Source organism: Pelmatolapia mariae, linkage group LG15, assembly GCF_036321145.2.
Source record: "Pelmatolapia mariae isolate MD_Pm_ZW linkage group LG15, Pm_UMD_F_2, whole genome shotgun sequence".
NCBI classification, from domain to species: Eukaryota; Metazoa; Chordata; class Actinopteri; order Cichliformes; family Cichlidae; genus Pelmatolapia; species Pelmatolapia mariae.
In genome coordinates, this window is record NC_086240.1 from 33,847,303 (window position 1) to 33,873,129 (window position 25,827).

The 25,827-nt window shown below is 40.9% G+C and overlaps 3 protein-coding genes across 5 annotated transcripts; all 3 read right to left on the reverse strand.

Annotated features, from left to right (window-relative positions):
• Positions 1 to 2,042: 2,042 nt before the first annotated feature.
• On the reverse strand, positions 2,043 to 5,362 carry LOC134643439 (interferon-induced protein 44-like). The gene is made up of 7 exons (XM_063495801.1): positions 4,891 to 5,362; positions 4,263 to 4,311; positions 3,762 to 3,957; positions 3,526 to 3,678; positions 3,255 to 3,426; positions 2,345 to 2,445; positions 2,043 to 2,237 (listed from the first exon to the last, which is right to left on the reverse strand). The coding sequence occupies exons 1-7, from the start codon at positions 5,360 to 5,362 to the stop codon at positions 2,043 to 2,045; spliced, it is 1,338 nt and encodes a 445-aa protein (XP_063351871.1).
• A 4,293-nt stretch (positions 5,363 to 9,655) lies between these two features.
• LOC134643443 (interferon-induced protein 44-like) lies at positions 9,656 to 12,227 on the reverse strand. Its single transcript, XM_063495804.1, has 7 exons — positions 12,206 to 12,227; positions 11,933 to 11,978; positions 11,616 to 11,811; positions 11,260 to 11,412; positions 10,893 to 11,067; positions 10,261 to 10,361; positions 9,656 to 9,958 (listed from the first exon to the last, which is right to left on the reverse strand). The coding sequence occupies exons 2-7, from the start codon at positions 11,947 to 11,949 to the stop codon at positions 9,758 to 9,760; spliced, it is 843 nt and encodes a 280-aa protein (XP_063351874.1). The 5' UTR covers positions 11,950 to 11,978; positions 12,206 to 12,227; the 3' UTR covers positions 9,656 to 9,757.
• Positions 12,228 to 20,110: 7,883 nt separating this feature from the next.
• Positions 20,111 to 25,261, reverse strand: LOC134643335 (interferon-induced protein 44-like). 3 transcript variants are annotated; one of them, XM_063495648.1, is made up of 10 exons: positions 25,214 to 25,261; positions 24,712 to 24,776; positions 24,131 to 24,297; positions 22,802 to 22,864; positions 22,541 to 22,586; positions 22,224 to 22,419; positions 21,868 to 22,020; positions 21,501 to 21,675; positions 20,869 to 20,969; positions 20,111 to 20,566 (listed from the first exon to the last, which is right to left on the reverse strand). In XM_063495648.1, the coding sequence occupies exons 2-10, from the start codon at positions 24,738 to 24,740 to the stop codon at positions 20,366 to 20,368; spliced, it is 1,131 nt and encodes a 376-aa protein (XP_063351718.1). In that variant the 5' UTR covers positions 24,741 to 24,776; positions 25,214 to 25,261; the 3' UTR covers positions 20,111 to 20,365. The 3 variants fall into 3 exon arrangements, with proteins under 3 accessions (XP_063351718.1, XP_063351717.1, XP_063351719.1); XM_063495647.1 differs by lacking the exon at positions 25,214 to 25,261 and having other exon boundaries at positions 24,712 to 24,940; XM_063495649.1 differs by lacking the exons at positions 22,802 to 22,864; positions 25,214 to 25,261 and having other exon boundaries at positions 24,712 to 24,936.
• Between the last annotated feature and the right edge of the window lie 566 nt (positions 25,262 to 25,827).

Consider the following 25,827-nt stretch of genomic DNA (forward strand, 5'->3'; position numbering starts at 1 on the left):
GTGTGTGTGTGTGTGTGTGTGGTTACGGGGGTTATCAAGCCATATGCCAAGCTTGAATGAGACATCGACTTACTGATCCACACCACCAACAACATCGGAATGTCATTCGGACTGGAGAGAAATGTAGTCAAATGGTAACAAAGAGTAGGTGGCCAGAAATGGGAACCACGAAGAGGCTGCTAGAAAAGTCGCAATCACCAAATACCTGCAGAGGATCAGGCAAGTCCTCAGGAGTCAGCTGAATGGAAAGAACGCGATCTAGGATATCAAACACCTACGGACTGCCCGTGATCGGGTACCCTGCTGGATTAATACGTTGGCAAAAGGAGAAGATAGAAGCCACTGACATCAAGACCAGGAAGCTCCTGGAGCTGGAGGGTTTCACTCCAAGTCCAGCACCCTAAGACTGTACGCTAAGCAGAAGGAAGGAAACCGGGGACTAGTGAGTGTCAGAACCATCATCAGAGGATGAAACAAAGAAAATCTGTGAGTACATAAGGAAGATGGTCACAACCAACCCCCTGCTTACTGAATACCTCAGGCAGCAGAAACCCAAGAAAGAAGAGGACCAAGAGGAGCAACCATCATGGAAGGAGAGGCCCCTGCATGGTTTGTACCACTGGCAGATAGAGGAGGTGGCTGACATCCAGAAATCCTATTAGTGGCTGGACAAACCTGGACTGAAAGACAGCACAGAGGCACTAATCATGGCAGCACAGAAACAAGCTCAGCATAGTATACAGAAACATCTGTCCCGAGTATGGCCTGCAAGTCCTGAGGTCAAAATGGGAGACGCCCCTAGTTTCATTTAGCCTGAACGCATAGGTCATAGTTTTAACCATAAACCTGGAATTCATCATGCATCATCGTGGCCCATCTGAGTAAATCATTTCCTGATAAGCTACAGTGTAGGTGCTAATAAGAAAATCAGCCTTTGGACTCTGACCAATCCTATGTGTGCTCTCTGTGTGTGTTTGAATGCAGGCGCCTTCTGCCCTGTAATTAAAGTCATTTAAGTTAATATTTGCTATTGACTAACTGAACTGTCTGATACTGTCAGCTTTGCCCTAAGAGTCTACCCTCTGCTCCCTTCTTGTGGTCTTCCTTCGGGCTCTTAATGATCTCTGCTCATGTTACTGAACGTTTTCAGCTTCCTATTTTCCTGTTTGTTTTTTCCTTGTTTTAAGTAGCAACTCCTAAAAATGTGCCAGAGCACATTTTAAATCAACTCCACGGGCATTTCAGATTTTAACACAGGTGTTGATTGTTAAACTCCGGAAATAATAATAATAATAATACATTTTATTTGAGGGCGCCTTTCTAAAACCCAAGGTCACCTTACACAGAGAAAAAGCTATCAATACATACCTCTTATTGATGCCACAAATGTTTGTGTTTGAGTGTTGTTGTGTGTTGTTGTGTTTGCACCATTTTGAGTACAATAAAGTTACATTTTGTTTACTTTGTATGCAGAAATTAAATTCCAAAAGCCAGATGGAACTTGCCCCAAAAATAATACACTATACTGAGTGTTTCTCTTGTGTGCGTGTGTGCACCTTGCAGGCAAAAAATTACACAGGGTGCTGAAATATTTCATGTTAAACCAAAACATCATGTGGGAGTCGGGGTTATTAACAGTAATTTAGTTTATTAAATCTATTAACTTGTGATGAAATATTCAGCTACATGGAGAAAAAGAGGTAATAACAATGTTCAAAATAATTTATTATCTTGAGACTGATGACCTTTAATGTCATTATTTTCTGTTGCTGAGCTCAATTAAAATTAAGAACCAGTTCAACAAATGTTTGAAGGGAGAAACTGGATGTCCCCAGACAAACTACAGATACTATATTTCCCAATACCCACAATATAAGAAGGCTTCTAATTTGTAGTTTAGCTTCTAATTTCTGCCCTTCAAGTAACCCAGTTAACACAGGGAACTAGTACTCAGTAGGATCACCTGCAGGTACATGATTGAATCATTTGAAAGGAAATGTCATCAGCTGCTCAGACTATTACATCATCTCCTCAGTCTTTTCCTAGTCTTTGGTTTGCATGTTACTCATTCGGTCACTGAGCTCATCAAAGTAATTATCAACAAAGCGAAGCATCTGGATGATGGCGCTAAGCAACAGGATGTCACAATTCATGTCCAACTCCAGCTCCTCGCTGTAGTTCTTCACCGGAACAACACAGGACAACGGCACACCGAGGCGAGAGCCGACCTCCTGCATCTGTATGACAGAACACAGGGGAAAAAGCATTACTACCCTCATATAAAACATTTATTACTAAAAAATAAATTTAAAAAAGCAGTTTAAAAAAAGTAAAAAATGCTTACCACATCTTTAATGTAGCCACTCTTATAAATGTTTCTCACATCCTCTTTCACCAGTGGGCAGGCTTCATCTACTTTAGTGAGGAGGACCAGCTGAGGAATACCTGGAAACAAAATGAGCAGGAAGATCACTTTGAAATAATGATTTCTATTGGATTGTTATTGGAATATCCAAATTCTTTGAGTTGTTTAAGATATGAAGTGAAGTTGAAAATTGCTGTCATGGTTCCAGCTCACTTGTGCAGAGTTCTGTCGTGTTGTGAATTTTCCTAGTTTATTAATCATGTTTGTAGCTATAAGTTCCCTGTTTAAATTAGTTTCCTTTCGTGTCCAGTCTGTCTTAGTCTCGTCTGTGCATCCTCCCTAGAGTCCCCTGTATGTAGTCAGTCTTGTCTCCCTGTCTGTGTGTGAAATCTGCATCTTTGCATTCTGTACTTTCCATCTTATTGTGCCAGTCACTCTTCTTCTCTTATATTTAGTTAATTCCTGTCTCCTGACATACCCTTCCTCCTATGTTATTTTCCTTCTTGATTGCTTTGTACTTTTGCAATCAGTCTCAATAAAGGCTTGTTTTCCATTAAGCTCATTTCTGCCTGTCTACAGTCCATGCATCGCTGAGTCTGCAAATTTTGCAAACTTCTGACAGTTACTCAGTAGTGTGTAGCTATTTTTCCACTATATGGCTCACTTTGGCTGTTAAACTGGTCCACCTATAGCTTTTTTAAAAATATTTTTGGCACATCTTTTTTTGTTAAAAGGGGGAAAAATGTCCAATTTCAACACATAATATACTAATTTGCACAGATAAAAACTGATTTTCAGTGATTTTTACATTATTGCATTTTTGTCTTCATTTGTTTTACACATAGATTGTCTAATCCCCCAAAGATATGACAAAACCTCAGGCACTGACCTATTAGGTTGACCTTTCTGCGGATAGCATCCAGCTTCTCCTCCAGCCCTGTGGGCATGATGGAGACCTTGGAAGCATCAATAACATAGGCCACACAGTGGATCTTATCCTTGAGTCCAGGAGATGTGCGATAGCCGTGGGCCTCAGGATGCAGAGGAGCTGAAGGGTTGAACTAAATGACACAGTTGAGGAGAAACAGAGACACAGTTTGAGTCGACTGCTGACAAATCAGTGTTTCATACATTCAGTGTCCCGTGATGTAATGTAGCACCTGATAACAGTCTGGCAGGTGACCTTTGAGGATGCTGCCGAGGTCATCAATGTCAAGCCCCGCCCCTTTGGTCTCCTCCAGTCCCATGGTATCACACAAGATTATTGGCAGAGGTTTCCCTTCACGCCCATCTTTCACAGAGTAGGAGCGAAACTGTTTACAGTACAATGAGAATAAGTGACAGACCACTGAAATCAGTCACAATAAGTGGAAATCATCAGACAGCAGACACAGACCTGTGTGGTGAGGCTGGTGGAGGAGGAGCCAGATATCGCCTGGCTGGTGACGTGACCTCTGAACACAGAGTTGACAGAGTTAAAGAAGCTGGACTTTCCAGCTCCAACTGGTCCAATGAGCAAAACCCGAGGCTGGGTCACAGAGCTGACTGTGGGTTTGTAGCTTTTAATGCTCTCAATCAGCTCTGTCTTCTTCCTGTACAAATAAGGACATGAATAATGCTAACATTTTAATTGTGAATAATTTTGAATGTAACAGTAATGTTTAGTGTAAAGCCAAAACAAAACATGGTAACATGGCAAACAGTATTGCATAGTATTTTGCAGGAATGCCACCTTAAATACTTTGTAGAGTATGACATTCAAATATAGCTTGTTTGTCATTAAGTGTGGATAATGTAACTGCATTCAGTTCAAAAATAGATTATTGCTTTTATCCCCGATCTTTAAAATATATTGTGCATAAAGCATGAGGCAGGATTTTGGCTCCATCAGACTTACTTAGATTCCCAGGTTACAGTCCTCCACGGCCTCTCAAGTTCAGTGCTTTCTTAAAGATAAAAGAGAAATGACACAGCAATGTTATTGAATTTAATAAAGACATTAAATTCAACTCTCTAGATCTGCAGATACATACTGGGCCAATCCCAAGCCTTCATTTTGCTTTGAGTCATTCAGAGATGGACTTGCTGTTTTTCCCCTGCTAACCTAAATATGCTTGAACTTCATGGCATGAGCTGATGACTGGGATTCTCTTTCAGGATTTTCTGGTAGGGAGCAGAACTTGTGGTTCCATTAATTATGAAAACTAGTACCAGTCTTGAAGTAAAAGCAGCAAAAGCATTCCTACACCATCACACTGCCACCACCATGTTTGACTGTTGGTTTCATGTTCTTATTATGAGAAGCTGTGTTAGTTTTATGTCGTAATGTGTTGCTTTTTGAGATCTTTTAGCTTACTTCATTTTTTCAGACATCTTTAAATTAAGTGATTTCATTATTCAGCAGTTCTGTTAGTAATCATGCTTGGGTGTTGGCATATTGTAGTATTTGTACTGTGATATATCAAATTTATCAACACTTATCTGCAACAGCTAAATGACTACATGATGCCTTATGTTACACTTACCCTCCACTTGGTAGACTTCACACTCAGTCAGGTTGAGATCATTGCCATGCATCTCTGCAGCAGGGAAGTTGTAATACTTTCCTGGATTGCTGTGTGTTACTGCTTGGCTTCCATTGACAAGAATCAGTGCTTCTCCAAAATAAGGCCCAGTGTTAGCTATCATTTTCACTGCATGTGCAGTACTAGCAACTGGATATTTGATGAGGTTTTCACCATTAAATGTAAAAAGAAAAGCCTGATCATCATTCACGTACTGTCCAGACTGACTAAAAGGTTGTTTGGTGTAGCCTCCAAACACAAAACCAGAGTTGTTGTAGCCCACAGACACAGTGGGAGAGCGGTTGTCACATCTTTGGTGAAATGCTGCACCGGTGAAGCCGTGGATGCTGGCCTTGTACAGCAGCTTTAGTTTGACTCTTCCCAGCTGAGCGCAGATTGTTCTCTGCTGGCTTTGTGTTAGTCTGGGGTTCATTTTGGACTCTTGGTTGTTTGAGCACAGTAAAGAAAGTGACTGAATCTGTGGAATCAATCACAAAAAGACAAACACAACCTACATGAACCCCAAAATCAGTTTTAATGGCTCAGCACAGGGAAAGAATCACAATTTACAATAATTTCTATTGAGACCTCCAGTAAATATTCTTACTGTACAGGCTGTGATCAGCTGACCTGCTGTTCCCTGTGGATTTACACACCTGAATTCAACCAGATGTGAGCAGATGTTTCATGAGCTCTCCTTGGTGATTTCCATCAATTAGATGGATGCATCAGTCCAACACACTGTTGTTTACTTTAAACCCATCAAAGTACAGAAATATAGAAATATATAGCAAACTAACCTGTATACCTTGCACTAACCTGCAGAGTATTTTCATGTAACCTTTAAATAACACAGTTAGCCTACCTCAGTTTGTCTCTTTCTATTCTTTCCCTGTGAAATACAGCAGCTGCACCTTTACCTAGCAAAACACGGTGAGACTATTTGGTGTTTGAAGGCTCAGTGACAGAAAATAATAACTCCTCTTAAACCAAAACTAAGGAGCCTTATTTGAAAATGGAAGGAGCAGAGAGTCCAGATATTTGTTTAAAAATGTAGGGAGTAAAATCAAAAGGTTGTCAGAAAAAAACTCCTCAAGTAAAATTCTACTTAAGTAGCTACATTTAAAAACAACATACATCATTATTTTCCTTCTTTATTGCCTTCAGATGTTTGTTTCTTGAAAGAACCGAATCTAAATGTATGTTGCTACTTTGGTCTCAACAGAAAAAAATGAGTTACCGTAACAGTGTCATAAGTTTCATTTCCAGACAGACTGGCATAAGGATGTGCACGTTTTGTTCTCCCACTTCATCAGGAATCCTTTAACACATTTGCAGTGGTTGCTTTTAGAGTAATGCGTACATTTCACTATATAAATAGAATTGAATTTGTGAATTTAGCAGTAGCTACTACTCTACTCCTACTCTACGCAACTACATCAGTATAGTTACTATCCCGAAAGGAAAACTTTAGTTAATAAAAATCTTACAGGCACAATTTTAGGTTAAATTCATTAAGCTCTTTAACATTTCTGCTTTTACCTCCTGTTCCAGACGGACGAGGGAATGTGAGCAGGGATCGCGGTCCTTGCTGTAAACACACGGAGGACTACAGACAGGTGTGCCAAGGTAGTTATTCCAGGTGTTGTGCCAAACAGCGGCAGAGTTTGTTACCCGTGCGTCGGGAGCGCGCACTGGGCACGGAGCGCAGACGAGGACGTTTAGCCAGATAAGAGGATAATCACGTCTGTGTGTCATAAAAACTTTAACACTCAGCACGTTCTCAACAAGTGAACTGATCTGATAGAACCTGTTCTGCCCAAACAGTGGAAGGCTGTAGGCCGACTTTGTGCAAGACTGGGGCAGAAAGACTTAAAAAGACTACTATCAATCGCAGTAACTAATTATAATCTAATCTTAAATATACAGTAAATATACAATAAAGTTATTATTGTGTTTTAGCTACAGGAGTGTTTTAGAAGAATAAAACACACAATTGTTTTCATTGGTGCTCTCAGAAAGGTGCATTTTTGTACCCAGCAGAAACAACTTTGGTGCAACAATCAGAGCATAGTATTTCTAGGACGTCTGGAAACGAACACGAAGCCGTTTACTTGTTGAGGATGTGGTATATTGAGTGTTAAAGTTTATATGAATCGAGTTTACATGGAGGGGATTATCCTCTTATCAGACAAAACGTCCCATCCCGTCGATACCACGTGTATGGAAGCCCGTTTCCGCCACAAAAAAAGAAAGGATCCATAACTCGAAATTTCGAGTTATGTTTCTCCAAATTTTGAGTTACGTTTCTCAAAATTTCGAGTTAATAAGTCGAAATTTCGAGTTAATAAGTCGAAATTTCAAGAAAATAACTTGAAATTTCAAGAAAATAACTCAAAATTTCGAGTTATGGATACTTGTTGTTTTTTTTTCAGTGGCGGAAACGGGCTTCCATACACGTGAGAACGGTAAATGTACAATTTTCTGTTGTAACCTGCAAACTGAATGGTAATGTAACGACCCTTTCCCACCAAAGAAAACGTTTGGGTCCGCGCTCCCTGCCCAATGCGCGCTCCCGGAGCACGAGGACACAAATTCTGTCGGGGATAACTTTGGCACCACTTTCGAAAGAAATGAAACTGAAAGTGTCCAACTAGAAAAGCTCCTAGAATAAAACCCGGTGTCTGATGTTTTTATTTCATTTCCTTTCAGTTCAAGACAAATACAACATAAGTTAAGCTCATAGAGGACACACCTCCTCTGAACTTTTTCGTTAAGTTTTATCTTCTTGGCACCCATGCGTCATGATCCAAGTGAGCCTGTTAAACTTTATCGCTGTTTCCATTCGATGTCTGCACTTGGGTCCACTTCCACGTAAGCTCCTGTTACATGGTGCTCCAAGCAAACCGTGTTCACTTCTGAACATTTATATTCATAATAACATGAACAGGAGGAAATGAACATTACAGACATTTGATCTTAATTGCTTCTCCCAAAATAATAAGGATAACTTTAAGAGTGTGAGATGAGACGGAGAGGCTAAAACAAACTGATCCGTGCATCATCACATGCTGCAGTTTTCCAGCTTCTTCTCAAGAATGGCCCATCTTATTGGTTCTTCAGCTATTAAATTAAAAAGACGGTTCATTAAAAAATATATGCAATATAAACTAGCACACATAATAATAGTAATAAGGATAAACTAAGGGTCTAGACTTCTTTAAGTTGCTTGAAGACGTTTCACCTCTCATCTAAGAAGCTTCTTCAGTTCTAGGGTCAAATGGTGGAGAGTCCCAGATTTAAACCCTGTGGGAGTGTCCCCACAGGGGGACAAAAGGAGCCCCTAAAGATCCTCTACCTAATCACATGAGCCAAGGTGTGAAAACGGGTGTAGGTCACAATCAGCCAAGGTTTCGGGTGAGCTCATTGTGAAACCTAGCCCCACCCTATCATGTGCTTTCATGCTTTCAAGCAACTTAAAGAGGTCCAGATGCTTTTCTTTCCAAGCTTCTTAGACTACGATGACATGGATGACTGAGAACCTTCACAGACATAATAACGATAAAGGAAATCTACATAGCATTAATGACACAGCGGTCAGAGAAATCAGTCCAGTTTCAAAGCCTGTTCAAAATGCAAAGACAAATCTTCCACTTTAAACTTTCTGATGGAAGAGAGAAGGCTGTACACTGGGTGATAGCACATGTGTAACCTTAAGACTCTAGAGAGGGTGTGAACCACATTTTATTTTTAATTTAATAATAAAATTAGTGGTGCAACGGATCACGGTTGATCTGTAATCCAAACCGATCCCACTCCGTGATCCGAAGATTCGAAAAAGAAGGAAAAAAAGTATGTGTATGGTGAGCGTGGTCAGTCTGTCAAGCGATAGTTATGGCCAGTGCTAGCGGTCCAAGTGGAGGAGCAGAAGAGTTTGTGGCATTTAAGCAGCCCTTTGCTGCCCAATCCGACCGGGCTAAAGCTATTACAAAAGCTATTGGGGTGTTTAGCTGCAGACGGGAGGCCGTATTCCGTTGTGCAAAACAAGGGGTTTAAACTGTGATGAACGTGCTTGAGCCACGCTATGATATCCCGTTGCGCGTCCACTTCAGTGTGACAAGATCGTACCCAGGCATGTATGAGCAGGAAAAGTTTAAAGTTACGGTTGAACTGTCCCAGGCCTCTTCTGTTGCCCAATTACAAATGGGTGGACCTCCAGGGCAACGGAAAGCTATACGTGACCATGACCGCTCATTATATCACAGCGGAGTGGTAGATATAACCCTATACTGTCCTATATTGCACCTTAATTTGTTTTTATATAATTGCGTGGAGTCTTGAGTTGAATGTTTTTAATAGGCAAAAAATACTTAAATAAGTTAATAAGTAAATGTTAAAATTTTGTCTTTTTTTGCAGATCCGAAAATTGATCCGATCCGTGACTTAAAACCGTGATCCGATCCGAACCGTGAGATTTTTGATCTGTTGCACCACTAAATAAAATGGTGAAACTTTCCTGTGAAAGGGAAAAAACTGCAAAACATTGGTGAATGTAAAAAGTTTTAATAAAGAAGCCGAAAGACTGGTTAAAAAATATATCTGTCTCACATACAGAATGTAAAGTGTAGAGTCATAGTTTTATCAATTAGAAACAAAACAAGATTGTTTAAAGTTCCTATGCCTAGCATGTTGATGTGCTTTACACCTTTTTTATTTTAAATGTCAAAAACAACTGAAACACAAGTTTTTGTTACAAATGAAAACTCTCTTCTCTAACACATTGAAACAGGAGCAATTAAATGATGCTCCTAATCTAAATGCTCAGAAATCAGAGATCCAGGGCTGTCTTGAGCTCTTTGTTATGTGGTGCGTTGTCCTGGAAATACAGGTCAGCATACTGCAGGATGTGATCAACAGCACTGATAAGCAGCACATCTGTGTTTACATCCAGGTCCAGCTCTGACGAGTAGTTTTTCACTGGAACGATGTAGGAGGTGGACATGCCCAACAGAGCGGCGGCTTTACCCATCTACAAACACACAGACACATGTACACCTCCAGTGTTTAGTTTCCTCAGCTGATCAAGAACAACACCAAACACAATCAGCCTCTCCTGAAGATGATCATCTCAGTGTGATCTGTCAGGAAAGTTGTTCTAACTTCACACTGACTGTAAACTCTTGTTGTTTGTATTCAAAAAATCAAACTAAGTCAAATCTTTTCAAGCTGTACATTTACATTGCTGTTTGCAGGGTTTATCCTATTCTGGTTTGTGGAGCAGTTACAGTATACGAACATTTCCTGAACTGTGTTTGGTTTGTTTTAACTTACCACATCTTGAATTGTGCGGCTCTCATAAACACCAGTGACATCTTTGGCAGTTTGCAAACAAACTTGGTCCACGTGGGTGAGCAGCGCCACCTGGTGAACACCTAAAGAACAGAAACACACTGTTGTGATGAAGACTTGCAAAGACAATGCAAATCCTTTAAAAATGGCGCTCAGTTCTTTTATTCTAGAGATAAACATTTGCTCAGCTTTCTTTGTTGTCCTTCTGACCTGATGCAGCGTTCACCATCGTCCTTATACTTTTTCACTAACTCATCTACATAAGGTGTTTTAAAGAGCCGTGGCATTTTATCTCCAAACAACATCTGTAATCTCCACATTTCGACTTTTTTCTTGAAATTCAGGCTTTATTCGCAAAATGATCAATAATAATCTGTTCTTATTGTAAAAAAAAGAAGAAAAAAATCACACAATCTAAAATGTTTGTGTAAAACCTGAAACCCATTTAGTTTTAGACGATCGGGCCTAATTCATACAAAAAAAACCCATTAACAATGAAAAAAAGAGTATTAGGAATGTTATTAAAGAGCAGCTGCACTGAGGCAAAAGTCAGCTAACTCAAGCAACACAACCTTTAACGTCAGGCTCTGTGTAAACGTGTGTCTGCGGCTCACCCAGGTCACTGATGTGCTTTCTGAGCTGTTTAAATGTGGTGCTCAGGCCTTTGGGGTAAGTTGTGATTTTTGAGGCGTCCACCACAAAGACAACACAGTGGACTTTGTCTTTAAGGCTCGGCCTCTTCACATAGCCCACAGTTTCTGAGGCGGAGACTGGCTGGTCTGGGCTAAACTGGAAGAGAGAAAGTATTTTAAGTTATTAAAAAAGAAAAAGTATTAAAAAGAATTATGCTGTGTTCCTTCATGTAAACATTTATACATGTTGGCACAACATCTGAGGCCAGTGAGGCAGGGTGACAAACTGAGAATGAGTGAGGCAGGGTGGGGCACTGAAACGAGAACAAACAGGGCAAGGCATGCTTACCTTGTGTCCTTCAGGAACATGGCCTTTAACGACTGACAGGATGTCATGAAGAGTCAGTCCGGTCATCCCGTCTTCACTCATACCCATGGTATCACACAGCACCAGCCCAGTATGACCCTCACCCTTCTTACCCCGAATGTTGAAGGACTGCAGCTGGCACACACAAAAAGGAAGTTAATAGGACAGAAAGCTAAAGTTTAGTTTCATTGACATGGATGAAGAGAGGCCTTGTGGATGCTTTCCCTTTTTGAAATGCTTAAATAATCTCATCAAACTATTAGTCTTAAAGGCCAGATGAGGATCTGTGTGTTTATTTTTCCTCTTAGTTAATATACATGCAGATGCTCCTCGTGTACCTTTTTGGTAAAACCGGATGAGAAGGAGCCCACCATGGCCCGGTTGGTGACTCTTCCATTAAACACAGACTGGACTGAACTGATGAAGCTCGACTTTCCAGAACTGACCGGGCCCAGGAGGAGAATCCGGGCCTGAGGCACCTCCTCACAGCTCGGTCTGTAGGAGGTGATTGTCTCCATCAAGCTTGTCCTTCGCCTAGGTTCAGTGATGAATACAGTGACTCATTGTGTTTGAAAGTTTAAAAATGCACTTACTTGACATCTATTAGTTTCTGCTAGTTGAACAGGAGCTTATTGAACAGCACAACTGTACTCACTCTTCTGTCCAGTCCATGTTTCTCCATGGAGATTCCAACTTTAGTCCTGAAAAAAAATGTAGTAATTGAGGTTTGACAAAATAGCCAGTGGTCGTTACATTTATATAAAGTCCTAACATTCATTGAGGCTTGGGTTAAAAGCAGTGGCATTCAGTGATTCCAGGCAAGCAAAGCCCCCCACCCCCCCCCCCCCCACCCCCCAAAGAAAATAAAATAATAACCAAAAAACCAATTTCCTCCTGTCTTTGAAAATTCAACTAGATTCAAACATACCATTCTGACAGCCTTTTCCTGAACTCTTCCTGGATGTCTTCCCCTTTGGCCACTCCTTCCTGGCTAAAGAACTATAAAATTATATTACTACTATAGTTGGTGGCTGACTAAACTTAGTTAATTTACTATTTGCTGACAATGGTAGAGGATTTTTTTCAGACCCAGTACTTTAGCAAAAGGGCAAGAGACGGGGTACACCCTGGACAGGTCGCCTGTCTGTCGCAGGACTAATATCCCATTCAGATTTCAGCAGCTCTGTAATCAAGCAGAGTTCATTCTGCTTCCAGAGATAATAACCAATTGTGACCACAAGATGGCAGTAATGCAAAGAATGAATGCCAACAGGCATTAGAGAAGCTTCATGACAGAATGATGTTTAAAATGAAAGTTTAAAAAACCTTTTCTCTGTTATGTTGTAACTGATGTCTGTTTTTACATTTCTCTAGATAAGCACCGCTTGTCTTTCTTGTTCTGATTGAATGCCACTGATTAAAATGACTTTGTAACAAAAAAAACCCTGAAAACAATGTCCAACTTTATGATCAGAATCACAATCAGAATACTTTATTAAAGCCTAAGGAAATCATGAATCTCCAAAGCTATTTGCACTTTGTGTACAGACAGCTTCACAGTAGCGTGGCGAAACACAGGACTTGAGATGTTAAAGGTTTCTCATACTTATTTGGGTCTTTGACAAAAGAACTTTGTGTAAAAGGAGGCTCACCCAAGAATGTGAACTGAGGTTTTGGTTCCCTTGTCTCTGAACTATTTGTGACTTTGCTGTTATCATCTCTGGTGAGAGTTGTTGTGCCAAAAGCAGGTTGGACTGAAGTAGTTGGAGCTGCTGTGAGTGTTGTCAATCCATTAGAACTTGAGGGTTTAGTTGTACTTGCTGGAGGTCCAATGCTAAAGCCACCAAAGCTAATAAGAAAAACAAAAGTACACATTAGAGGAAGACCCTTAACAAATTTAGAACAGCATGAAACTTGAAGGTTTTTAGTTTGACATGTTACACTTAAAACACAATATCAGCAACCTCAAAACATGAGTCTGAAAAGCAGAAACGAATTAAAATGTGGTGATATAGCCAGGTGCAGGTGTGTGTCACAAGTTAATCTGAAACACCGTCCCTGCAGCAGCCTGAAAGGAAACCTGCTTCAGAGTTAGAAGCGATTTACAGAATCCAACTACTAAAACATTCTAACTTCATCTTGATGCATGCTCTATCCAGATGAACAGAATCAACCTTTGGAGATGTCTAACTTCATCTTATCACTTTGCAGCCATTCAATTTCTAACATTTGTTTATACTGGCAGGTCTTTTTTCTTGCTGTTATTTGAGGGTATGACTGCTATGGGCCACTCACTTATCTTTGCAATCTTTATCTTTGTAATACTAAAAGTTGCGAACTTACCTGGGTATTTCTTTACGAGGCGTGAACATAACTCCTGTAAGTAGATGTTATCAGCAGCTGCAGCTCAGGACAGACGTAAAATGAAAGAGCCACTGGCTTTTGCGTAGAAAAGAAAATGAAACTTAAACTGTCACACAAACACCAGTAATGCAAATCTGAGTGTAACACGTTGAGACCAGGAGGGGTGTGTTGCGTTGTGGAGATGGATTGGTGCTAATAAAGTTAATGCTGCAGATGTGCAAAAACACAGCAAACAAACGAAAACGCAACCTCTTGGATCACACACAAAAGTAAGAAAAGGAGTAGCTAGCTGGCTAAATCTGCCTAGCAACCTAGTTACATCTTCCAAGGCTAAAACAGGCTGTCGTTCCTAAATCATCATAATAAAAAGGATCAAACCAACATTAACAAACAAGTAACCTAATTTAGCTTTTCTCTCCCTGTGAAATACAGCACCTGGACCTCTAGCTGGCAACACACTGTCAGACTATTTGGTGTTTGAAGGCTCAGTGACAGAAATAATAACTCCCCTCAGACACGCCTTAAACCAAAACTAAGGAGCCTTATTTGAAAATGGAAGGAGCAGAGAGTCGAGATATCTGTTTAAAAATGTAGGGAGTAAAATTAAAAGTCTATCAGAAAAAAAGACTACTCAAGTAAAGTACGGATACCTGAAAATTTTACTTAAGTAGCCACAGTAATGAAATTTTTGTTACTTTCCACCACTGTATAGACGTCTTCATTCAGTCAAAACTACCCCGATGGCATCTTAAAAACCATTTAAAATAACTTACATTATTATTTTCAGTTCTTAATTCCCTTCAGACGTTTGTTTCTTAAAAGAACCAAATCTAAATATATGTTGCTACTTTGGTCTGAACAGAAAAAAAAATTGAGTTGACATAACGATGTCATAAGTTTCATTTCCAGACAGACTGGCATAAGGATGAGCACACAATGTTTCTCCCACTCCACCAGGAATCCTTTAACACATTTGCAGTGTTTCCTTTTAGAATAATGCGTACATTTAACTAATCTTACAGGTAAAAGTTTACATTAAATTCATTAAGCTCTTTAACATTTCCGCTTTTACCTCCTGTTCCAGACGGATAGAGGAATGTGAACAGGGATCGCGGTCCTTGTTGTAAACGCACGCAGACTCCAGACAGGTGTGCCAGGGTAGTTATTGCCCCGGCAGAATTTGTTTCCCGTGCGTCGGGAGCGCGCACTGGGCACGGACAGCGAACGAAAACGTTTAGCTTGATAAGAGGATAATCACGTCTGTGTGTCATATAAACTTTAACACTCATTATACCACGTTCTCAACAAGTAAACGGCTCTGACAGAATCTGTTCTCTCCACACAGGAGAAGGCTGTGTGCCAAACAAGACTGGGGCAGAAAGACTTAAAAGGACAAAGATCAAAAGCAGTAACTACACTATACAGTAAAGTTTGGTGCAACAATCAGAGCAAATAGTATTTTTATGGGACGTTTGGGAATGAAAACGGGGCCATTTACTTGTTGAGAACGTGGTATATTGAGTGTTAAAGTTTATATGCGTCAGTTTACACAGACGGGATCCTCTTATCAGGCAAAACGTCCCATCCCGTCCGATACCACGTGAGAATGATAAATAATTTTCTGTTGTAACCTGCATACTGAACGGTAATGTAACGACACTCATCTTTCACTATCTAGAGAAATTTTTTTAGGGTGGCAAGAGGGTGGCAGGAAAATCAAATGGGGTGGCAAAATCAAATCCTTTTTTTCAAAAACATGCAGAATTCTGAGATTAAAGTCAGATTTCTGACTTTTTTTTCTCAGAATTCTGGAAAAGAAGAAAAAAAAAAGACGTGCCCACTTTCTTTTTTTTCCCAGTGGCCCTAATCCTCTTCCATACTCTCTCGCTGTCATTACGGTCACTCCCAAAACTTTACCCTCTTCCTAAACAACCAAATCCCATGTGTTGATTTTTTTTTTTTAAATTGGTCGACATGTTACATTTTTCCATCATTAGGAAAGAGGTGGCTTTTTTTCTTTCTTTACTGTTTCGTGCTGTCCTTAGAAAATGCTTAAAAACAAAAAACAAAAACAGGCTACGACAGTATTTAGAAAAAAGCATGGCTCATATATATGTCTGGGTTGCTGCCCGAGCAGGAGCTCAGTGAGCCGGAGGGTCTCGTGCTGCCCGTGAAGGAGCTCAGTGTCCCTAACGTCAGCATTCCCACCACTGCAGCCGAGGTAGGCCACCTGAACTCTTTCGTTATAGTTATCGGCCGCCTGAACTGTTTTGTGGGGACTTTTTTGACACCGCTGCTGGATGCCCGGTCTGATTTTGGGACTGTGACCTAGAAGGGTTTTTTGTTTTTGTTTATTTTTGGGATTGGTTCTAGCCCTCCGTCCTGGACCTCCCTGAGCTCTGTCCTGGAATTTTTTGTAAATAGATATATACAGAAAATTCCCCGCTCGCCCCTGCGGGTGGTCAATCCTTCAAGCTCCGGTCCTCTACCAGAGGCCTGGGAGCTTGAGGGTCCTGCGCAGTATCTTAGCTTTTCCTAGGACTGTGCTCTTCTGGACAAAGATCTCCGATGTTGTTCCCGGGATCTGCTGGAGCCACTTGCCTAGCTTGGGAGTCACTGCACCTAGTGCTCCGATTACCACGGGGACCACTGTCACCTTCACCCTCCACATCGTCTCGAGCTCTTCTCTGAGCCCTTGGTATTTCTCGAGCTTCTCGTGTTCCTTCTTCCTGATGTTGCTGTCATTCGGAACCGCTACATCGATCACTACGGCTGTCTTCTCCTGTTTGTCTACCACCACTATGTCCGGTTGGTTAGCCACCACCATTTTGTCCGTCTGTATTTGGAAGTCCCACAGGATCTTAGCTCGGTTTGTCCACCACCCTTGGGGGCGTCTCCCATTTTGACCTCGGGACTTCCAGGTTATACTCGGCACAGATGTTCCTGTACACTATGCCGGCCACTTGGTTATGGCGTTCCATGTATGCCTTGCCTGCTAGCATCTTGCAGCCTGCTGTTATGTGCTGGATTGTCTCAGGGGCATCTTTACCCATATGGAAAAGAAATAGAAAAAACTTCTAAAAGACTTGCATCAGATTTGGCTTGCTTCATATAGTGAATCATAAAAGGCTTATATGATTTACTCATGAAAGTGGCCACTTTCTCATTACTTTCATATATTGTTTTAGGAAGTATCCAAAACATACAAGTTTCATTTATATAACTTTTCAAGGGATCTTGTATCTGTTTTCACTCTTGTATGCTTTTCATACAAGTTTCACACAAGACAGATACAAACTTTATAAGATTTATATATATCTTTTCCATGTGGGTACACAGCCAGCACCTAGGGTCTTGCCTGGTGTGATAGACCCCAGCCTCTATGGATCTTGTGCTCAGAGCTTGTTCCTGTGCTGCCATGATTATTGCCTCCGTGCTGTCTTTCAGTCCAGCTTTGTCCAGCCACTGGTAGGATTTCTGGATATCAGCCACCTCCTCTATCAGCCGGTGGTACATACCGTGCAGGGGCCTGTCCTTCCATGATGGTTCCTCGCCTTCCTCCGCTTTGTTGGGTTTCTGCTGCCTGAGGTATTCACTGAGCACGCTGTCAGTTGGGGCAATCTTCGTGATGTATTCGTGGATGTTCGTTGTCTCATCCTGGACTGTGGTGCTGACACTCACCAGTCTCCGGCCTCCTTCCTTCCGCTTAGCGTACAGCCTCAGGGTGCTGGACTTGAGGTGAAACCCTCCATGCATGGTCAGGAGCTTTCTTGTCTTGATGTCAGTGGCTTCTATCTCCTCCTTTGGCCAGCTTACTATCCCAGCAGGGTACCTGGGCAGGGCGTCTTGCCATTCAGCTGACTCCTCAGGACTTGCCTGACCCTCTGCAGGTACTTGGTGGTTGCAGCTTTCCTAGCGGCCTCTTCATGGTTTCCATTTGCCTGTGGGATCCCCAGGTACTTGTAGCTGTCCTCTATGTCTGCAATGTGTCCTTCTGGTAGTTTGATCCCCTCAGTTCTGACTACCTTCCCCTCTCTTTGTTATCATTCGACTACACTTCTCCAGTCCGAACTACATCCCGATGTCACTGCTGTATATCCTGGTGGTGTGGATCAGTGAATCGATGTCTCGTTCACTCTTACAGCTTGATGTCATCCATGTACAGGAGGTGGCTGATAACGGTTCCATTCTGTAGTCAGTATCTGTAGCCAGTCTTGTCAATGATCTCACTGAGGGGGTTCAGGCCTATGCAGAACAGCAGTGGGGACAGAGCATCTCTTTGGTAGATCCCGCACTTGATGGTGACTTGTGCTATGGGCTTGAAGTTGGCCTCTAGTGTTGTACGCCACATCCCCATTGAGTTCCTGATGAAGGTTCTTAGGGTCCTGTTGATCTTGTATAGTTCTAGGCATTCCAGGATTCACGTATTGAGTCATAGGCCTTCTTGTAATCAATCCAGGCAGTGCAGGTTGGTCAGTCTGGTCTTGCAGTCTCGACTGATTGTCTACCAGTAGCTGGTGTTTTGCGCCTCAGGTATTCTTGCCCATCCCTTTCTGTGCCCCGCTCATGTATTGACCCATGTGCCTGTTCATATTAGCCGCTATGATGCCTGACAGGAGCTTCCACGTGGTGCTGAGGTAGGTTATTGGTCGGTAGTTGGATGGGACCGGTCCCTTCTGGAGGTCCTTGAGGATCAGGACTGTCCGGCCTTCGGTTAGCCATTCTGGGTGTCTCTCATTGGCTAGCAGCTTCTTCAGCCAATAGGCATGAACCATGTCGGGGATTGGTGCTGTCCAGCACTTCATATTAGAGACCCTTTCTTGGATGATCCACTAGCCACTGAGCATTGCCGTTATGGGCTGCGTCCTTCTCCCATATGCTTTTTCAGTATTGCTCCATCTCCAGCCTTGGTGGTGCTATATATATATATATATTTATATATATATATATATATATATACATATATATATATAAAATTAGATCATAGCCCCTGGATTTTCAACATGGGCTGAAACAGAGACTCAGCGTGGCTGCAGCTTGTTGCTGTGTCAGTTTAAGGTCATGTGATTTGAAGGTGCAGCATGTCTGTGGACCCCTGACGGTTAATAACACTCACCTTCATTCCATTTCCAGAGGGTAACAACCAACCACATGTGTGAAATCTGAAATCCCCATGGTGTTGTTCAAAATGTGCTCTGGCACAATCATAAGCATTGGTTGCTACTGAAACAAGAAAAAAGGTGGTCTATGGGCTGAACCATTTGTTAATAGTGGAGGGGGATAACACTATGCAATATATTCAGTTTTAGTAATTTATATTCACTGTTAACTGTAACTACGCTCAAAGTGTTAATGCTATCTTATTTTAATAAACAACACTGTCATATGCAAAACTAGGGTGGCACTTGGGATGGCAAGAGATCATTTTAGGGTGGCGTTTGCCACCCGATGCCACCCTTCTAGATCCACCCCTGTTCACTTTCTTACAAAAGAAAACATCTGGGTCCGCGCTCCCTACCCAGTGTGCGCTCCCAACGCAGGGAGCGCAGGGACACAAATTCTGTCGGGGATAACTACCTTGGCACGACCGTCCACTTTTGCAGAAAATAAACTGAAAGTGTCCAACCAGAAGATTTCTTAGAATAAAACCCGGTGTCTGGTGTTTTATTGTAATTCCTTTCAGTCCAAAACACAAATACAGCATGAGTCATTAGTTAAGCTCATAGAAGACACACCTCCTCTGACTTTTTCCGTGAAGTTTGATCTTCTTCGCACCCGTGCGTCATGATCCGAGTGAGCATCTGGTGTTAATAAAGTCTGTTAAACTTTATCACTGTTTCCGTTTGATGTCTGCGCTTGGATCCACTTCCATGTAGGCCTCTGGGCTCCTGTGACACGGTACTCCAAGCAAACCGTGTTCACCTCTTAACATTTCCCATAAATATTCATAATAGCTTGAACCTTGTTCAGGAGGAAATGAACATTATTGATATTTGATCTTAATCGCTTCTCCCAAAACAATAAGCATCAATTTAAGAGTGTAAGATGAGGCGGAGAGGCTAAAACAAACTGGTCTGTGCATCGTCACATGCTACAGTTTTCCAGCTTCTTCTCAAGAAGCGTAAGTAAGAAACAATCTTACTGGTTCTTCAGCTATTCAATTAAAAGTACGATTCATTAATAAATATATACAATATAAACTGGCACACATAATAATAGTAATAACGATAAAGGAACTCTGCACACAGTTAATGACACAGGGGTCAGGGAAATCAGTCCAGTTTCAAAGCCTGTTCAAAATGCAAAGACAAATCTTCCACTTTAACCTTTCTGATGGAGGAGAGAAGGGTGTACACTGGGCGATAGAGAGGGTGTGAATCACATTTTCGCTATTTTATTATTAAATGAAAAATAAAAAGGAAAAAAACTGCAAAACATTGGTGAATGTAAAACGTTTTAATAAAGACGCCCAAAGACTGATTAAAAAATATATCTGTCTCACATACAGAACGTAAAGCGTAGAGTCATAGTTTTATCACTTAGAAACAAGACAAGATTGGTTAAGTTCCTATGTGTAGCATTTTGATGTGCTTTACACCTTTTTTATTTTTTTAACTGTCAAAAACAACTGAAACACAAGTTTTTGTTACAAATGAAAACTCTCTTCTCTAACACATTGAAACAGGAGCAATTAAATGATGCTCCTAATCTAAATGCTCAGAAATCAGAGATCCAGGGCTGTCTTGAGCTCTTTGTTATGTGGTGCGTTGTCCTGGAAATACAGGTCAGCATACTGCAGGATGTGATCAACAGCACTGAGAAGCAGCACATCTGTGTTTACATCCAGGTCCAGCTCTGACGAGTAGTTTTTCACTGGAACGATGTAGGAGGTGGACATGCCCAACAGAGCGGCGGCTTTACCCATCTACAAACACACAGACACATGTACACCTCCAGTGTTTAGTTTCCTCAGCTGATCAAGAACAACACCAAACACAATCAGCCTCTCCTGAAGATGATCATCTCAGTGTGATCTGTCAGGAAAGTTGTTCTAACTTCACACTGACTGTAAACTCTTGTTGTTTGTATTCAGAAAATCAAACAAAGTCAAATCTTTTCAAGCTGTACATTTACATTGCTGTTTGCAGGGTTTATCCTATTCTGGTTTGTGGAGCAGTTACAGTATACGAACATTTCCTGAACTGTGTTTGGTTTGTTTTAACTTACCACATCTTGAATTGTGCGGCTCTCATAAACACCAGTGACATCTTTGGCTGTTTGCAAACAAACTTGGTCCACGTGGGTGAGCAGCGCCACCTGGTGAACACCTGAAGAACAGAAACACACTGCTGTGATGAAGACTTGCAAAGACAATGCAAATCCTTTAAAAATGGCGCTCAGTTCTTTTATTCTAGAGATAAACATTTGCTCAGCTTTCTTTGTTGTCCTTCTGACCTGATGCAGCGTTCACCATCGTCCTTATACTTTTTCACTAACTCATCTACATAAGGTGTTTTAAAGAGCCGTGGCATTTTATCTCCAAACAACATCTGTAATCTCCACATTTCGACTTTTTTCTTGAAATTCAGGCTTTATTCTCAAAATGATCAATAATAATCTGTTCTTATTGTAAAAAAAAGAAGAAAAAAATCACACAATCTAAAATGTTTGTGTAAAACCTGAAACCCATTTAGTTTTAGACGATCGGGCCTAATTCATACAAAAAAAACCCATTAACAATGAAAAAAAGAGTATTAGGAATGTTATTAAAGAGCAGCTGCACTGAGGCAAAAGTCAGCTAACTCAAGCAACACAACCTTTAATGTCAGGCTCTGTGTAAACGTGTGTCTGCGGCTCACCCAGGTCACTGATGTGCTTTCTGAGCTGTTTAAATGTGGTGCTCAGGCCTTTGGGGTAAGTTGTGATTTTTGAGGCGTCCACCACAAAGACAACACAGTGGACTTTGTCTTTAAGGCTCGGCCTCTTCACATAGCCCACAGTTTCTGAGGCGGAGACTGGCTGGTCTGGGCTAAACTGGAAGAGAGAAAGTATTTTAAGTTATTAAAAAAGAAAAAGTATTAAAAAGAATTATGCTGTGTTCCTTCATGTAAACATTTATACATGTTGGCACAACATCTGAGGCCAGTGAGGCAGGGTGACAAACTGAGAATGAGTGAGGCAGGGTGGGGCACTGAAACGAGAACAAACAGGGCAAGGCATGCTTACCTTGTGTCCTTCAGGAACATGGCCTTTAACGACTGACAGGATGTCATGAAGAGTCAGTCCGGTCATCCCGTCTTCACTCATACCCATGGTATCACACAGCACCAGCCCAGTATGACCCTCACCCTTCTTACCCCGAATGTTGAAGGACTGCAGCTGGCACACACAAAAAGGAAGTTAATAGGACAGAAACCTAAAGTTTAGTTTCATTGACATGGATGAAGAGAGGCCTTGTGGATGCTTTCCCTTTTTGAAATGCTTAAATAATCTCATCAAACTATTAGTCTTAAAGGCCAGATGAGGATCTGTGTGTTTATTTTTCCTCTTAGTTAATATACATGCAGATGCTCCTCGTGTACCTTTTTGGTAAAACCGGATGAGAAGGAGCCCACCATGGCCCGGTTGGTGACTCTTCCATTAAACACAGACTGGACTGAACTGATGAAGCTCGACTTTCCAGAACTGACCGGGCCCAGGAGGAGAATCCGGGCCTGAGGCACCTCCTCACAGCTCGGTCTGTAGGAGGTGATTGTCTCCATCAAGCTTGTCCTTCGCCTAGGTTCAGTGATGAATACAGTGACTCATTGTGTTTGAAAGTTTAAAAATGCACTTACTTGACATCTATTAGTTTCTGCTAGTTGAACAGGAGCTTATTGAACAGCACAACTGTACTCACTCTTCTGTCCAGTCCATGTTTCTCCATGGAGATTCCAACTTTAGTCCTGAAAAAAAATGTAGTAATTGAGGTTTGACAAAATAGCCAGTGGTCGTTACATTTATATAAAGTCCTAACATTCATTGAGGCTTGGGTTAAAAGCAGTGGCATTCAGTGATTCCAGGCAAGCAAAGACCCCCCCCACCCCCCAAAGAAAATAAAATAATAACCAAAAAACCAATTTCCTCCTGTCTTTGAAAATTCAACTAGATTCAAACATACCATTCTGACAGCCTTTTCCTGAACTCTTCCTGGGTGTCTTCCCCTTTGGCCACTCCTTCCTGGCTAAAGAATTGTAAAATTGTATTACTACTATAGCTGTCATCTAACTAAACTTAGTTACTTTACTATTTGCTGACAATGGTAGAGGATTTTTTCAGACCCATTACTTTAGCAAAAGTAACAATAAAACACAATGAAAACACCTCACTACACATAAAACTGTATTACCAATAACTCGCAAAAAATAAGCAAAAATAATTATTCTACAGAAAAACGTGTGTCTTAGCTGTTACATGGATCAATATTAATCATGAAGATGTTTAAGGCTGAGCTCATTTTGATACCATTTAATCTTCAGTAATGCATTTTTGATTATAAAATCATGCGTTTGTAGTTGTTGTCCTTGTCTTTTTAAAAGAAAGGGAAAAAAAACACTGTTTAACCAGCTCAGGAAAAAAAAGCCTACATATATATATTTTTTTAAAATCACAGTTAAATTAAAATGCTCGAGCACTGTGTGACATACTTTAGTTTCCTGCCAATATCTACTTAAGAATAATGAAAAATGAAAGTGGTGTAATAGCAGACAGCTGGTTAAACTTTGTAGATTTGGACAACAAAGTTATTTCTCAAAAATGATGATTTGAAAGTGTTGCTGGTGGCTGGTCTCTCATCAGTTTCCCATCAAGTAGTTTATCTACACTGTGCTTCTGCAAATAACCCTAAAAAAGCTGCTCGACCCTCAGCATGACAAGCTCCATCCACTGTTAACAGGACAGAGACACCATAGGGCAAGAGACGGGGTACACCCTGGACAGGTCGCCTGTCTGTCGCAGGACTAATATCCCATTCAGATTTCAGCAGCTCTGTAATCAAGCAGAGTTCATTCTGCTTCCAGAGATAATAAACAATTGTGAACACACGATGGCAGTAATGCAAAGAATGAATGCCAACAGGCATTAGAGAAGCTTCATGTCAGAATGATGTTTAAGATGAAAGAAAAAAACCTTTTCTCTGTTATGTTGTAACTGATGTCTGTTTTTAGATTTCACTAGATAAGCACCGCTTGTCTTTCTTGCCCTTATTGAATGCCACTGATTAAAATGATTTTGTAACAAAAAAAGGAAAATAATGTCCAACTTTATGATCAGCATCAGAATCAGAATACTTTATTAATCCCTGAGGAAATCATGAGTCTCCAAAGCTATTTGCACTTTGTGAAAAGACAGCTTCACAGTATTGTGGTGAAACACGGGACTTGAGATATGAAAGGTTTCTCATACTTATTTGGATCTTTGACAAAAGAACTTTGTGTAAGAGGAGGCTCACCCAAGAATGTGAATTGAGGTCTTGGTTCCCTTGTCTCTGAACTATTTGTGACTTCGCTGTTATCATCTCTGGTGAGAATTGTTGTGCCAAAAGCAGGTTGGACTGAAGTAGTTGGAGCTGTGAGTGTTGTCAATCCATTAGAACTTGTACTTGCAGTAACTCCAAAGCTATAAGAAAAACAAAAGTATACATTAGGACAGCATGAAACTTGAAGGTTTTTAGTTTGACATGTTACACTTAAAACATGAGTCTGAAAAAGAGAAGCGAAATAAAACGTGGCTATAGAGCCAGGTGCAGATGTGTGTGTCACCAGTTAATCTGAAACACCGTCCCTGCAACAGCCTGGAAGGAAATCGCTGTAAAGTTAGAAAGCGATTTACAGAATCCAACTTCCAAAGCTTTCTAACTTCACCTTATCACTTTGCAGCCATTCAATTTGTAACATTTGTTTGTGCTGCCAGGTGTTTTTTCCCCCCGTTATTTGACGGTATATCACACTGACTGCTATGGGCCACTTAGTCATCTTTGCAAGACTTAATTTTAACTGTCACACTTTGTAATACTAAAAGTTACGAACTTACCTGGGTATCTTTTTACTAGGCGTGAACATAACTCCTGTAAGTAGATGTTACCAGCCGCTGCAGCTCTGGACAGACGGAAAATGAAAGAGCCACTGGCTTTTTCCGTAGAAAAGAAAATGAAACTTAAACTGTCACACAAACAACAGTACTGCAAATCTGAGTGTAACACGCAAATAGGAGGGGTGTGTTGTGTTGTGGAGTTGGATTGGTGATAATAAAGTTAAAGTTGCAGAAGCAGATGTGCAAAAACACAGCAAACAAACGAAATCGCAACCTCCTGGATCAAGAAAAGGAGTAGCTAGCTGGCCAAATCTGCTGCCTAGCAACCTAGTTACATTTTCTAAGGCTAAAACAGGCTGTTGCTCTTGCATCATCATAATAACAACAATCAAACCAACTTCAACAAACATCAAGTGACCTAATTTAGCTAACAGCAAACCTAACACGATAATATATTTATTATACCGTTTAAATTAATAAATAAAACACTTAAAATGCTTACCACTTTCTCCAGGAGCGAGTTTTACATAAACAAGAGCACTTTTGTTCTATTTCCCCCACCTCTCAAATCTATGACATCAACAAAACATGATTGGTCCACTGACCAACAGCAAACACATTGTTGTGCACTCTCTCAGTCTGGTACTTTTACTGGCACAGACACACACACACTGTAAGTGCAAAAATAATATCATATAGCAACAATCAGTAATATATTGCAGCTTTTGAGCAACGTGGACAGTAACTGCAGTCAGAGAAACTTTTTGGCCTACATGTATTTAAGCTCATGCTACAAACTCACACCGTCTTCTTCATCTACGTTTGCCAAAGTAATGTGAAGACAACAGTAAGCTGGTAAGCAGCAAAAGAGAGAAACTAACTACAGGTTGTTTCCAGTGGACTTATATATAGCCTACCATAAACGCATACTATAATATGACTGCATACTTTCAATATATAAGCGGTAATAGTCCTTTACAAAAACTATTAGAAGGACTGTTATCACTAATTGGTAAAATTACAAAATGCTGGAATTTTGTAGGCTTCTAGTTTTTTTTAATTTATTATTTATATACAAATCTACATGGCCCTGTGTAAAGTGATCCCCCCATATAG